This window comes from Dicentrarchus labrax, unplaced genomic scaffold (genome assembly GCF_905237075.1).
Source record: "Dicentrarchus labrax unplaced genomic scaffold, dlabrax2021, whole genome shotgun sequence".
In the NCBI taxonomy this organism is placed as follows: Eukaryota; Metazoa; Chordata; class Actinopteri; family Moronidae; genus Dicentrarchus; species Dicentrarchus labrax.
In genome coordinates, this window is record NW_026136711.1 from 2,798,309 (window position 1) to 2,813,804 (window position 15,496).

The 15,496-nt window shown below is 39.8% G+C and overlaps 1 protein-coding gene across 3 annotated transcripts; it reads right to left on the reverse strand.

Moving 5' to 3' along the window:
* Positions 1–1,637: 1,637 nt before the first annotated feature.
* Positions 1,638–14,464, reverse strand: cunh6orf136 (chromosome unknown C6orf136 homolog). Of its 3 annotated transcripts, none has more exons than XM_051415373.1 (7): positions 14,268–14,464; positions 11,691–11,937; positions 10,442–11,110; positions 8,244–8,332; positions 7,949–8,149; positions 7,551–7,620; positions 1,638–7,142 (listed from the first exon to the last, which is right to left on the reverse strand). In XM_051415373.1, exons 2-7 carry the CDS (start codon positions 11,787–11,789, stop codon positions 6,999–7,001), a joined length of 1,272 nt encoding a protein of 423 aa, XP_051271333.1. In that variant the 5' UTR covers positions 11,790–11,937; positions 14,268–14,464; the 3' UTR covers positions 1,638–6,998. The 3 variants fall into 3 exon arrangements, with proteins under 3 accessions (XP_051271333.1, XP_051271332.1, XP_051271334.1); XM_051415372.1 differs by having other exon boundaries at positions 11,691–11,955; XM_051415374.1 differs by having other exon boundaries at positions 11,691–11,955; positions 14,395–14,440.
* Between the last annotated feature and the right edge of the window lie 1,032 nt (positions 14,465–15,496).

Here is a 15,496-nt window from a genome sequence, read left to right on the forward strand (position 1 = left end):
GTGCTCATCTTAGCGCTGAAGAGAAAGCTGAGGCTGATGGGAAAATCATTAAATATAGCTTTGCAGGTACACTATATGGCCATATGAATTATCATAGCCAAAATAATTTACAAACTACATTATTGCGGTATCTGTAGAAATTTGAACAAATAAAGTTTTGGGCAAATGAATTACACTCAACTGTAACAGATTTAAGAGGTGCTGGTGTATGGTTCCAACCTTTTTCCTTACACATCCAGTGTGTAACATTGAGGAGGATCTATTGTCAGGAATGGAATATAATATTCACAAGTATGTTTTCATTAGTGGATAATCACCTGAAAAGAATAATCGTGTTTTTGTTCATTTAGAATGAGCTGTTTTTATCTGTTGACACCACAGTCCGCCATGTTGAACCGGCATCTTTCTATAGTAGTCCTGAAAGGACAAACCCAAAAAACCCCAAAAACCCAAAAAAAAAAAAATTTTTTTTTTATTAAAAAAATTTTTTTTTTTTCTCTTTTTGCTGTTTCTCCTATGCTTATTTTTTGCTTTATTTAAGAGTCAGTTTCCTATGTATTGGTGGGTGAGTGGTTGATAAAAGAAAGTGACAAACCTGTTATTGCCCGTTTTCGAGTGTCCAGCCCTCTAACAGAATCTGGCGGACATTCGATTTCAGCAAGACAAGAATTTCATGGTATGACATTCCGTAAATAAAACTTGATAAGAGTTCTCCCATTTTATGACATCATCTGAAGAGAGAATATGAATTTATAGTAAATTATCTTGTGCCCACAAGATAATAACTTGTGTGTGAACAAGATAAAATTTTTTTTTTTGGGGGTTTTGGGGGCGGAACCAAACACTGGCTGTAGATTGGACATTTGCATTTTTCATAAGTTTCAGCCACTAGATGGCAGCAATGTTCAGTTGTTTGCAATCAGGAATTGAACTGCTAGATGCAAAGGACCCCTTATCACTGACTACATGGCATATTTCATGACATATTTTATGGATATTTCATATTATATTCAACGCATAACAATAACAGTAGGGAACAACTGATAAACTGTATAATGAACCCAAACAGTGAACACAATGACTACAGGAAGTTTGTTTAAAATTAGCCATTTGGATGAATTTATTGCATTTTATTTTATTACAGGTTTTACAGGGATATTTTTAAGAAACTTTTATACAATTCTGTCAGTTCATTGTTCTGTTAGCTCTTTGGTTGTTTGAACTTGGATGAAGGCTTTGTGAATATAGCTTGTGTTCAGGTCTTCAAAGTTTAGATCTTACATAATCACTCATCATGTTTTTAGTTTTCCTCATAGAAATGAATGAAATGCTGACATAAAGGCTTAATGTGCATATTCTTTAATTTTCTTTCACCCCTTACAATCAAAAAGGCCTCGCAACCCCCTACTGGTGGTCCTGACATTATCATCCATGTATTATTAAAACAATATCAATATTTCATTTTTAAATATTGTGATTATTGTCAATATTGGTATACTGTGACACCCATACCTGGCACAATGAATAGCCAAAACAAATGTAATGTCTATAGTTGATTCTATGTCTTCCTCTGGAACAAACTGGACACACACAGTCTCACATGACCATCCATAAATGATAATTAACACAAACACTGATCATTGTTAAACCATAAGTTTATTTATTCACACAGCGAGGATTCACACAGGTTATTGCAGCAGTACATGTGGAAACGAAGCAACACGGAGCCCGACGAGTCGTGTTTCTATACAGACAGGACTGATAAATACACAGCAGACTTATTCAGTCCTTGATGTACAGCTACTGCTACAGCATGCTTTATCGCTCGCTTTACCAAGCACTAAATGTTACTGAGCGGCATGAAGGTTTATACCCAGCCCGAGTGTGTACAGCTACCCATTTAGGTACAACTCCACAGCCAAATTTAAAGTTCAATAGCTGCAATCCAGAGAGGGTGCTTTGCATTTAGCATTAATGAGTCACATTCAGTACAGGTCAGGTCTTTTCTAGGGGACAGTTGGAGGCAATTGACACACTGTATAGTCTATAACCATGTGTGAAATCTGTTAAGTTTTGTTGGTAACACAACAATGCATTAACCTTTTTTATTTCACAAAGCTGATCTTCTCTATGGCTCCTGCAGTTACTGCTCTGATTGGCTCACACTGGAGGAGGGCTGATTCTAGTCTAGTGTCTATGTTGAAAAAAACCTGCAAGGCTTGGATGTTTCTTTGTTGTTGTCGTCATTAAAGCTGCAGTAGGTAACTTTTACAAAAATACATTTTTGTCATTATTATGAAAAAATCTGTTTCCTCTGGCTCCTCCTAGTGCTCCTAATTTGCCAGAATCCACGGGGCCAGAAGGAAAACAACCAATCAGACCTGAGAAAGATGGGTGATTGCTGAGTCTCATTCCAGGTAGACGACCTGGAATGTGGATTCTTACATTCTGCACTAGGAGGAGCCAGAGGAACCTGATTGTTTCAAAATTATCTGTCTCATGTTCTATTGTCAGGATATAGTGAAAGCTTCAGTAAATATGACAAAATTGTCAAACAAGAAAAATACCTTTTCTTTGTCAGGACAAGGTTGGGAATGGATGTCATCAAGATCCTGCTAACATGCTGATCCAGATTTTCAGTGTGACCAAAAGTATTTTGGATTGCAACATTCTTGAGGACATGTCAAATGTTTCATCTGTATACTCTCTGCTGTGATTTGTACATTGCTTTTACAACAGGTTTTTCTTTTTGGAAATGACCACAAAGACTAGAGCCTAACCTATCCATGCATATATTACATGTTAATAATCAAGTACCTTTTCATTGTATGAGCTAGCAGTGTGAGAGTTCTATGTAGTGCTAGTGTTGCTGCCCAATTGGTACTGATACCGATAACAACAGGTAGCATTGTGTGGATGGTTAAAGAATAAGTCTGGCAAAAATGTGATTTATTAGCAAACATCAGCTTAATCCTTGAAGCTCTGAGGTTATTTTGTTTGTTTAGCGTAAAACTAACATCAAGAGAAGAGGCATTAATTGGCAATCGACTCACTTGTGGTGACTGAGCAATACATTTTCATAAAACTAACTATGTCATTATTGCTGTTTTCACTGTGTTCTGGCAGTAGAACATGAGACAGATTCTTGCAAATGCCACTAGCAGCACTAGGATGAGCCATCTGTCTTGTGTACTTCTGTCAGGATATAGTTAAAGTTTCAGCAAATTTGACCAAAAGTTTATCTTCATTTGTGTCTCAGTGTGGTATTAACTGTTCATTCTCTAACTTTATCTCAAGGTAACTGACCAATAACCCAAAAACAGATGCAGCTCCTCTCTAGGCACTTTGTTACATCTATTCCTAATGCTTTTTGAGTGAAACTAATCAACATCCTAATAATACTTCCCAGCTCAACTACTGTTCATTTAATTAGACTGGTGGGAATACAATCAGAACAATAATATGACCACAGATGACCAAGTTTTCTCAACAGACAAGCTTGTTGGTCTGGTTGTTGAGCCTGATTGGAAAAGAATGGATGTCCAGTGTTTTGTTGACGGTTACTTGCAGTCTGCAGTGAAGGCCTTGGCCACGGTGCTTTATCATATCGTAGAAACAGTTACAACAGGGCTTTTTAAAAGCAAGCCATTCTGTTGCTTTCACCTCTCCAAATAAAACACACACTCACACACAGATCAAAGCCCACACTGATACACAATCAGTCACCTGGCTTCCACTCAAAAGTCCACTGCCTTAAGACAGGCTCAGATTAGAAGATAGAGCCCTAATTTGCCCCACCAAAAAATTGCCTGCAGTGCTGATGTTCAGCACAGAAATTCTACCAAACCTCAGGAATTTTAAACCTTTTTGATATTTGTGAAAATCTTCAATTAACAGACCAGACACACAAATCAACTTTGTGGAAATGTGCCCACAGTAAAGAAGAAAGTATGTAGAGACATCTGTAAGAGCCTCAGCATGCTCGAAACAAAGTGCTTGCTGGGTTATCTGAAGGTTGGGTAGAAAAGGAAGGCTTTGGAGACAACTTTTGTAACTTTCCTGAACAGACAGACCAACAATGGATGTATTAGGAAGTACTTCATATCCGGATCCCAGATAGTGCCCCATTCAATCCTATGAAAGTTGCTCAGTGTGCATAGAGCATGCTCAATGGAGTACTTCTCAACCTGAGCCAGTTGAGAGCTTATGTGTTTGCAATCGGAACCCAACAGCCAATGTTTCAGGGCTTCCAGTGTAGCCAATGGACATCTGGATAACCGATAGCCAATAGACATCTGGATAACCGATATCCAATGCGATGAAAAAACGAGAAACTTACTCAAACTAATGTCTTAGTATCTCAAAATACTGAGAACTTTCTCAATATCCTGTCAATATTTTGAGTTTCTCATTATAATGACTTACAGAATCCTTTTGTCCCATCACATTTGGCAGAAATGGGCTTCCACAGTTATCTGTATACAAATGCAGAAAAACTCTCATAAATACATTTAAAAAAAAGTTAATAAAAAGCTAAATTGTTGTTAGATGATAGCCGATGGCTTCCGAGATTGCATTTCGGCCACTGTGTTCCACTTCTTTTGCTCTCCACACAAGCCGTTTACCTGAACGCAACTAAAGCCTGTTCAAACGCAGGTATCTTTACAGAGCGTGTTTTAGACTTCCTGTTGGCTCTCCTTTTACACATGAATGGGATCAAATAATTTAGTCATATGGCTTTTCAAGAATTTCACAACCGTTTTGCCCAAATGGATTGCATTCTGATACAAAGATTCATTTTAGAATGTTTGTGTTGCTCATAAAAAATGATATGATTTCGTCATGACTAAGCTGTGGGCATCACTAAGTGTGGCCCAACACTGGGGGTTGGTTTTGAGGGGAGACACTGAGCAGGGTTTGAATGTCTCTCTTAAGTTTTCTTCTTTCTTTCTTGTCACATTTCTGTCAATTTTCATGCAGTCAACTGACATCACGTATACCTTCTGAGGAAAACCCATCTGAAACGTGCGCACTGTTTTCTCATTTGTACAATTCACTGCATCTAGACTACAAAAACACACAATACAGAATTCTTGAAGAGGGATCAAGGAGGCAGTGGGATGCAGCCAAGAGGAGGCTGTGGCCATTCACAACAGCAAGAAAAACTTTTGTTTTTAGACATGGACAAACCCTGCCTTACGAGGCAGTAGGAGTCGCAAGATCAGAGTTCATCTTGCTAGGTTTCAAGCTATGTGTTTGTGTCCAGCCACAGTGGTTCAGACCAATCAGCATCAAATAAGGAACTACTGGCAGCTACAGCACGAGAAACGTTCATGGTTTAATGGTAGAAGTGACTGCTAGAAAAACAACTATTTTATCAGAACTGGAGAGTATTTCTTTATCGGAAGAAGATCTTTTTTCTCCACAGAAAAGATATTTTCTCTTTTCTCCCAACTGACTACGTCATATGGTTCATGGATCTGATTGGTTGAAGTTTGCCTGTGATAGTCGGTGATAGACAGAGGTTCATCCAACCACCAACCAATCACCAACCAATCAACCAACCAACCAACCAACCAATCATGCCGCAGTCAGGTTAGTACGAACCTTCATGCAATGTTTTCTAATTAATTATTTACCATTATTTACTAATTATTGTATTTCCTACTGTGTTTGTGAGCATAGAATCTCTAATGTTTCACTTCACGAGTATGACAACGTTTTTTGGAAAATGCGATGTGATTGTGATGTGTTCTTTGATCAGTGACATAGATTATGATAAGATGATCTTGTAAAGCAGTCTGCTGCGGTAACAAACACTGCAGCTGCCCTGTGACCAGGCTCAGGCTGGTGTTCAACATGAAGCCATTGTGATACTGAGGTGGGGTATTTACGGGAATCATTTTGCAATAATAAATAATAGTTTAATTATAATTAACTTTGTCCTTTTCACAAGCGGCAGTCACATCTTAAGTTAACTAATGTTAGCAAAACGCTAGCTAACTTACAATTGATGTAGATTAGGTAGTTAGTAAGCTAGCGTTTCATTATTGTTAGCTATCAGATGTAATTCGCTAATAAATGACTGATGCAGATTAGCTTGATAGTTAGCTAGCATTTTGCTAACATAAGATATGACTATATACATCTCTTTTATCTTTTAACCAACATAGATTTGCAAGCATATAGCATATCTAAATACAGAAAGGAGGAAGCTAACTGAGGTTCTGACTGAGGCTTGCTCAACTGTTATTGGAGCACAGAGCAAAAAGGGGTGGGACTTCAATAATTGGTAGTTGCTTGTTTGGCAGGAAGCTCCATGAAGCAACACCACTGAAATGTGTGAGGCTGCAGCAGACGTTAGCATTGCAGTACAAATTTTGGACTTTGTGTTAGAACATGAGAACACGTTATCGTTTGTATTGTTGCACACATTCCTCGTGTCATGTCTGTAAAACACCTACAGTACATCTTACAGAGTTCTGTCTCATGAAGTAAGTTCTGATGTTATGTATCTAACATCTGAATGTTGTATGTAGATAGGTTATTAATGGAAAAGCTAAGTTTTACATTCTCAAATTTCTAATCGTAATGTCTGACATTAAGATTTTTTTGGGAGTTTTAAAAGGACTGGTCTTTAAGTAGTATGTATGTTATGTAGTATAATACATTGTGTTTTAAAAGAAACAAGAAAAAATAGTTATGTGTTATAACAACAGCTGGCAGCTGACTGGCATGGGATGACAACCTGGACCCAAAAACCCAGTTCTGTGTTTAAAGTTTAAACACTTTCATTATTTCAAATAATAACTAAACTAAAATTAGAAAAAAGAAAAGCAGTGTAAAGTCTTGACTTTGCATTGAATGCAGGGGGAACATGAGATTTTAGGATAGAGCCTAACCATTTTAATGTGTTCCTATGCTGAGAATGAATGAACGCAGACTTTGGATACACTGTCGATTCCAATGGCCGTTGTTCCTCTAATCGTCGCCTGGAGTCAGTTTCTGCTCTGTCTTAGCGAGGATAGGAGGAGGGGTAGCAGGTTGAGAGTAGGTCGATGCTCCTGCACCCCAAGTGCCACCAGAGCCCCCGCCAAGAGAGAAGTTACTCTGGGCAGGACAGGGGGCTGAGCCGGCATCATCTGCAACACAAACAGGAAGCTCATCATGAAGCGTTTTCAGCCGGATATCACAATTTACTTGTCTCAGATGGAAAATGTTGGCCTCTTAAAGCTGCAGTAGGTCAATTTCATTAAAATAACTTTGTCATATTTGCTGAAACTTTCATTATATCCTGACAGTAGAACATGAGACAGATAATCTGTGAAAAAATCCTCCTAGGGCTAATGATATTTGCAAGAATCCACCGGGCCTGAACAATAACAACCAATCAGAGCTGAGAAAGATAGAAAGACACTTTGGGTTGTTGGCTTGAAAATAGTTGATTGTTGAGTCTTATGTGTAATGAGCAATGAACAATCAACTATCTTTCTTGGCTCTGACTGGTTGCTTTCTTTCAGGTGCAGTAGATTCCATTAGGAGTGGCTTACCTTTTCAACTTTATGACAGTGAATGAGTCCATCCGGTCCAATGTAAAAAGTAGAGAATGCATCATATGACCTGCAACAGATGACATATGGATTCATTATTTAAATCGTTGTGACAAAACCCTCACTCTTAAAAAAATATTTAACACCTAAAATCAAAAATTCCATGTACTGCATATTCAATCATTTGGACCTATGTGTGTAGTGGAGGGAAAAAAGAATTTCTGCAGCGGATGTTAAAGCTGCAGTAGGTACCTTCAATAAAAACATCTTTTTGTCATATTTGCTGAAACTTTCACTATATCCTGAAGTAGTACACAAGACAAATAATCTAAATATAAAAAGTAAATCCTCTTATTCTTCAAAGGCTTTTAATTAAAATTGGATGTACTGTGCATTACCTGTACAGATGAGATTTGTCTTTGCGGTAGAAGCGCAGCAGCAGAGAGAAGAAGGGAAGGCCCCTGATCCTCCAACGAGCCTTAATGGTCCCATCCTCCATGTGCTTGGTGAGCTTCAGCACCTCCAGCCGAACGTTGGCGTAGTAACACAGACACAGGAGGCGCCACAAGGAGAGGGTGAGCTGGTACAGCACGCGGCCTCTACACACAAACAGCAACCGTCAGGTCTCACAGAAAGTGACACAACAAGACAGTTGTCTGCAATAATGTATCGCCACTAGCCCAAACTGATCACCTGGTCTTGGTATTAATGAGGCCGTTGATGAACTCCATATCATGTGAGTACATGCTGTAATCGTGGCTCTTCATGAAGAAATTTGGAAGCTGCAAAACAAAATAAAAAAAGTTTTATATATTGCCTCATATTGAAGTATAGCTTTAGAATGACTTACTAGTTCAGTACTGCAAGCACAAATACAGTCTAAATGATAAATTTGTGTTGACAAAGTGCCGAAACTGCGGAATGTGCACTACCTATCGACCAGAACTACAAAGAATGTCGTGGCAACTTCCAAGAGCTCTGTAACTCTCGGTGAAATGCGGATTGGGACATTTAGAAGTCCTATGGGCCGATCTCAGCAGCTGAGGTGAGGGGGAACCTAACCAAGATGAAAAATTGTCCAGCACTGGCCTAGTCGGGATTAGCAAAAAGGCACTGCTAACCAGGACTCTGAACAACTCACACGACCATACATGGCATGGCTGTTCCACTGAGCCCTCCCTATGTCCCTATGTTGTTGATGAATCACATGTAATATTATTATTATTATTATGCACAGATTTATTCAGCTGCTAATACATGGCTGCAGGGATTCAATGAACTAGAGGAGAATCTTTTCATACAGTATAAAGCAGCTGTGGACAACAGATTGTAAATATCACTCAGTAATTTATAGATCAATACCGACTGCTTTCCTTTGCTATTATAATCACATTAATCATTTCTGATGCTTTAAAAAGGTACACTGTGTAGGATTTAATGGCATCTTGCAGTGAAGTTGCAGATTGCAACCAACTGAATACAGCTCACTGTCCAAGAGAGTAGGAGAAACAACAGCAGCCACAAAACTTGCAGAAAAAGTCAAGAGCATTATCTAGAGCCAGTGTTTGTTCTGGACTACTGTAGAAACACGGCGGCCTGCTTAGAAAAGGACCCGCTAACTACAGATAAAAACGACTCATTCTTAGGTAACAACAACACAGAGGACAGAGGAAGTTCAGAAGAACAAAAGAGAGTGACCGAGCAAAAAGCCTCCAGAAAAAGAGTTTTAGTGGTTGGCTAAAGAGAGCTTAGTGAAATAAAAGGCTGCAGACAGACGATGAGCTGGCCTTCTTGCTGTTGGACTAGTCAGTAATACTAGCTGCTTGCTATGTCTTGTGTTGATGCACTTGCTTGATGTCTGGATGTGTTAGCAAAGTTGTCAACTCGCTAGTTTTTGATCATAAGTAATGGAATCCTAACAAATTACAGCTGTCCATATTTACCAAAGTGGGGACGCCAAATCGCAACAAATACTAAATCTTATATAGTGTTGATTTAAACTGAAGCATACGGTCCTACAACTGACTGTTAGGGCCACTGTTAAAAGCATCTGAGATTTCTAGAATGAAAAATAGGACTTCTACAACATTTCCATTTTATTCCTCATAAAGTTAGTCTCTCAAATATAAAAACAATGTTAATAGTGGCCCAAAAGCTCAGTCCTACAATGCAATGCCCCTATAAATCAGATTCATACAGAAATTGGAATTGATGGAAAACATTTAAATACCTGTTAAGTTACAAAACAGAATCTACCATAGTTTGTTATGTGCTCTTAAAAATATAAAGCTTATAGTTAGGGCTGGATCAGGTGAGTCCTGAACCATCCCTTAGTTATGCTGCTATAGGCCTAGACTATCGGGGGATTTCCCATGATGCACTGAGCTCCTCTCTTCCTCTCTCTTTCTGCACTCATTCATGTCCCATTAATGCATGTTACTAACTTCACTTCTTCCCCGGAGTTCTTGTGCTTTGTCGTCTCGCAGGTTCTCATGGATCCTGGTGGAGCCTCCTGCCATGGTCCTGCTAGATTGCCATTACCAATACTGTTGTTGCTGTGCACCTGTCTGTCAGTTTGTCTCTCTGTCTCTCTCTCTCTCTCTAGAGCCGAAGGATCTGTCCTAGGTTTCTGCCTTTTAACAGGCAGTTTTTCCTTGCCCCCGTCACCAAGGTCTTGCTCATGGTGGTACTGTTGGGTCTCTGTAAATAATGTTATAAGGAGTTCGGTCTAGACCTGCTCTATTTGAAAAGTGTCCTGAGATAACTTCTGTTATGAATTGGCGCTATACAAATAAAACTGAATTGCTCTTCACTGATAACATGTTACAGCAGTAAATGACCCTGTGCAACTTTACTTTACTGATCCAGACAATGTGCAACAATGTTCTTACCTCTATCCTCAGTCTTTCATACATCATGGCCACTTTCTCCTCCCCTTCATTGTGTCCCCCCCCTGCTCTCTTTGCATAGCTACACAGAGAGATTGGATGCAGCAGAGGCAGCTCCACAGGCTTGCTGTTAAGTCCAATATCCTGCCTAGATTTCAGCCCACTGCCAGGCACCGGCTCTGTGCCCGGGCAATGAAAACAATAAAAGTGAGAGCCGTACATGAACGGTGCGGGGCACCTCTCTGCTTCAAACAGGCTTCTGAAACAGCCATGTTCTCTCTTCCCAGCATCACCAGTGTTCTTCTTGCAGCTGTCAACGCTGATGTCATCCTCTCTGCTGCCGTCCACAGTGGTCAACGGGAAGGAGAACTCAGAGGACTTGTGAGGCCCCAGAGTGAGGAGCTCTCCTAGTTTACTGTGGCTGGACAGGGGGATCTCCAGCAGGGTGTGGAGGCCATCTGACTCGCCCTGTCGCACTAGCACACACACACTGAGAGACTCCTCCCAGTCCTCCTCTTGGTAACCTCCTCCGTGAGGCTGGCTGGCATGGTGGAACGGGTGGGACAGCACTGGTTGCTTAACGTTCTGATATCTCAGGCTGTTGGGGGGTGCCAGGGCCCATGATGCACTGCTCAGGGGGCGTGTCTGACGGATCCACTGCCAGTCAACTACCTGAAGGAGCAATAAGGACTCGATAAGATTATTACATACAGTACACACTTCATTACAGGGCGGTTAACAATAATAACCAATATCACATTCTGCCAGTGTCGATATCTGCCTCAAAAATCCAGTATGGGTTGGGTTCTACTTTTAACACAAGTAGTTGTATTTGTAATCTTGTCTATACTTTGTTTAAAACAGCTAAGTGTAAAATGTGTTTCTGCAATATATATTAAGTATTTTAAGTAAAACACCAAGCTTCTCTGTTTCATGGCATCAGTTCAAAGTAAAAAAAAGCTGGTGACTTTCTGGGAGAACTTGCACTGCTGTGAACATTCTCCCACTGCCAAGCAGCCAAATCACTCTTTATAAGTATTTGGTTAAAGCTGATGTGGGTAATTTTTATTAAAATATTTTGTGTCATATTTGCTGAAACTTTCACGATATCATGTATAGTGAAAGTATATCCACAGATAATCTGTGATAAAATCAGGTTCCTCTGGCTCCTCCTAGTGCTCCGAATGGTGTTTGCAAGAATCCCTCGGGCCTGAAAGAAAACAACAAAATGTGTAATGAGAGAGAGGATTACCTGACTGAGACTCCAGCTCTGGTTTTTGATGGGTTGCCTTCTGCCATGGCTTCGGACACAACCCACCCAAAAGGCAACGCCCCCTCTGCTCACAGCCATTGACCACAGGGGCCGGGAAACCCCAGTCACCAGCTGACCATCACCCACAACACGGAGGACACCGCAAAGACACACAGACTGTATCTTTGGGACCTTATGACTCTAGATGATTCCTGGCTACAGCAGCAGGGTCTCTACCTTGACAGGCCTGAAGGCAGAGAGGGGCCTGAGATAGGAGGGTGTTCAAATCAAGAAACAAAAAAACAAAAAAAACAATAAGCCTATTAACTATGTGTGATTGTTAAAAATTATGAAAAATACAGAGAAACATGGAATTATCTGCTCAAAATGTACTCAAGTGACTCGTCTGAAACTTTTTGCTGTTACAGAGTTCCCTATTTGGGTTAATTGTACAGTTTTGAATATATATGCAATATCCATAAAATATATCACCTAGGAGTTGGCAGATTACTAAATGACAAAAGGGTTGGGAACTACTGATTTAAGTAATTTATCAAGCAACAATTGCGGGTCCCAACCACTGAAATGAGACTGCTGCTATCTTGTATGTTTTATTTGACTGGAATTTGCTTTTGTTTTCTCTCAGAAACACTCAAAAAAATACTATCCAATAAAGATATATATTTTTACATTAACAGTCTTAATTCAGATTAGGGATATGTGCAAGTAGTCGGCTAGTCAATTAAACCTTGCTACCCTCCAGCAGAGTCTGGTTTCAAGAGTCTTCTTCCATACAGCATGATCTTCATTCAATTCAATTCAATTCAATTTTATTTGTATAGTGCCAATTCATAACAGAAGTTATCTCAGGACACTTTTCAAATAGAGCAGGTCTAGACCGAACTCCTTATAAAATTAGTAAATGATGATCCCATTTAGAGTAAAATAGAGCTTTAGGGCAGTGCTACCTTATGATTGACAGGTCATTCTCAGTGAGTCTGTCCAGCTCAACGCACCAAACTCAGATCAAACTGTCAAACTAGGCAGTGCAGATTAGATATGGATCCAGATTCTGTTTGTTTCAGAAACATATTTCAGTGTACTGTTTATCTGGAATACGAGATTGTGTGTGACCAGGCGAGCAACCCTGGTTTCCTGCTATGGATGAGTCAAAATGGTAAATGGTAATGGTAAATGGACCAAACACCCTTTCACGCACATTCACTCAGTGATAACTCATTCATACACATTCACACACAGATGCACAGCATCGGGAGCAATTCGGGGTTCAGTATCTTGCTCAAGGATACTTCGACATGCAGCGGGGATCGAACCAACAACCTTCTGATTAGTGGACGATCCGCTCTGCCTCTGAGCCACAGCAAAACTATGTAGCCAATGACAGCCGCCCAACTTGCAGTAGGTCACCTCTGCTGGCTCAGACAAACTGTCATGGCGACGACCATAATGCTGAACTAGAGGGTTCAAAACAGTTTTTCACAAACCAATGGGTGACGTCACAATAGGCTCATACTTAAACATATTGTAGAAACAGGCACCGAGTGGGAATTACAGAGGCATTATTTACCCTACTACTCAGTGAAGCATCAAAGTGATGGTAAATGTGTTATTTTAAGGTAGAAAAGTTAGGGAATGAAAAGTCAAGCAAATTCTAGTTGAAAGCACTGATGGACACTGACTTGGGTATTCCACCAAGGTTTTCAGAGACTATGCCAGGAGCACATGACCTGCAGCAGACCACAAGTTTATAATCAGAGACTCCATAGTGACAGCTGAGACTGAACACATAAGCATACTATAAAATCAATGTTTCACAGGACTGTATTCAAACAGACTGGAATGTACACAAGTGAAAAGGAACTGGAAATGTAATAGTCTCTTAAAATCTCTAACTTAAATAACGTTAATGACAGTGTTTTGTCTTCCTTCTGTCATCTTGTTGTCCTTATTAGAAATGATATTTTCGGGTGGATAACAGCTCTTTAGGCAAGGTTGTTTAAAGATACCAACTTGGCAATTTGTGATGGACATGTCGAGGTTTTTGACATTTCACAAAACAAATAACTGATCAATAATCATAATAAGAACCTACCAAAATGTGTGACGTACAACAGATGACATTACTATATATTCCCTGATTAAAAGCTACTGCTGGTCATTTCTAATAAGGACAACAAGATGACAGAAGGAAGACAAAACACTGTTATTATTTAAGTTAGAGATAATTTGTACCAATTAGGAAAGATTCACGCCTTTTTATGTCATTAGCCTCATTGATTTTGTAATGCCAATCACCATTCAATACGTTATATTGGAAACAGTTGCATTTTCAGTTGATACTGATCAATATTTAGTAACACTTGTGTTGACAGTTTTCTCTACAAATAACTAGAACATGGGACTCGAGATATCTTCCCTTAAACATTACCTTTCATGCTGTTAGCTAGCGTTGCTACGGTAGGCAGCCAATGATAGATGCTAGCTTGCTAAGCTAACTAGCTACCAGCTGGTACAGAGCTAGCCACCGGCTTGACAAACGACCCTCTGAAATGTTACCTTTTACAGACGAAAGGCGACTGAAGTCAGTGTACATGCAGTGGTCCTCCAGGTCAGGTTGTACACAGTGGTCACAGACAGTCCAACGCTGCTAACAGGCTAAGTTAGCATTACTTGTTTCACTTACACAAATGTCATTAGAGCACTGTGTGTCCTTGCCCGGCCAAACACGCCTCACGCAGCCAGTCGTAATGGTGCTTTCACTTGCCGCTGGAAATAGTGGTACTGCCCATGTACCGCAAACGGCCCGTCAATGTGATATTTATGTATGGAGTGCACATAAAAATCTTGAAAGAGGCATCTACTCCTTTTACCGCATTACAACTATGAATATGCAGTTTTTAGGGTTTATGGGTTTTTTTTAGAGTTAATGTGCACTGCCCCTTTTTAAATAAATGAACTTCAGTTATTACACACACCAACAATTCTTACATCCTACATATGGTATATGACAGTGGCGGACAGTTTGAGGGCATATTGTGAAACAGTTTATTCAGGACCCTGGGGGGCACTTTATCACATTTTGGCCACTGGAAGGGCACCACAGAGCAATAGTTCCCAACCTGGGGGTCATGGCCACCACTTGGCATTGCCAAAGCTGAATAAATTAAATTGCTATTTTTAAAGTTTAGGTTATTATTTAAGACCAGACCTTGAAGACCTGAACACGTCAGTTTACTCAATGATAGAAAAGGGCTCCATTATGGAAAAAGCTTGGGAACTAGTGCCTTGGGGGGCACATTATTGTGGTTTCTCCACTGGAAGGGCACCATACAGATCACTTTTCATCTACCATAAGGGCACCAAGGGGATCTACAGAAACATTGATGGGGTGTCCAGACAGTGACTTTAAGGGGTGGCAGAGAATAAAATAAAATATGCTGATTTAATTACAAACAGTCCCATATATCAATATTTGCTTGGAAAAGACCAGACAACCAACATTATTGTGGTACATTAGTAAAGCACTGAATAGAAATATCTAAAGGTGGCATTAGAAATCAATACACTTGTATCATTAAACCTAAGCCTATCACTTATCACTCTAGAATGTGGCCATAACAGATAATTACATTAAATTCTGTTAAGACCTTTTTTAAAAATGAATCTAAATCAATGTGTTAAATATGACAGCATTTTACACCAAACTGGGGTGGCCAGACATTCTATATTATGTAATTTACAATGTTTTGTCCACTGGAAGGACACCCTAAAGGGCACTTTATCAT

Bases quoted from the DNA above. Each gene is read 5' to 3' on its own strand.
- cunh6orf136 (XM_051415373.1), bottom strand. From the start codon at position 11,789: ATGGCTGTGAGCAGAGGGGGCGTTGCCTTTTGGGTGGGTTGTGTCCGA. The intron at 8,150-8,243 runs GTGATCAGTTTG...GTTTGTGTGTAG, and splicing joins CTCATTAATACCAAGACCAG to AGGCCGCGTGCTGTACCAGC. The intron at 7,143-7,550 runs GTAAGCCACTCC...TTTGTGTTGCAG, and splicing joins ACTGTCATAAAGTTGAAAAG to ATGATGCCGGCTCAGCCCCC.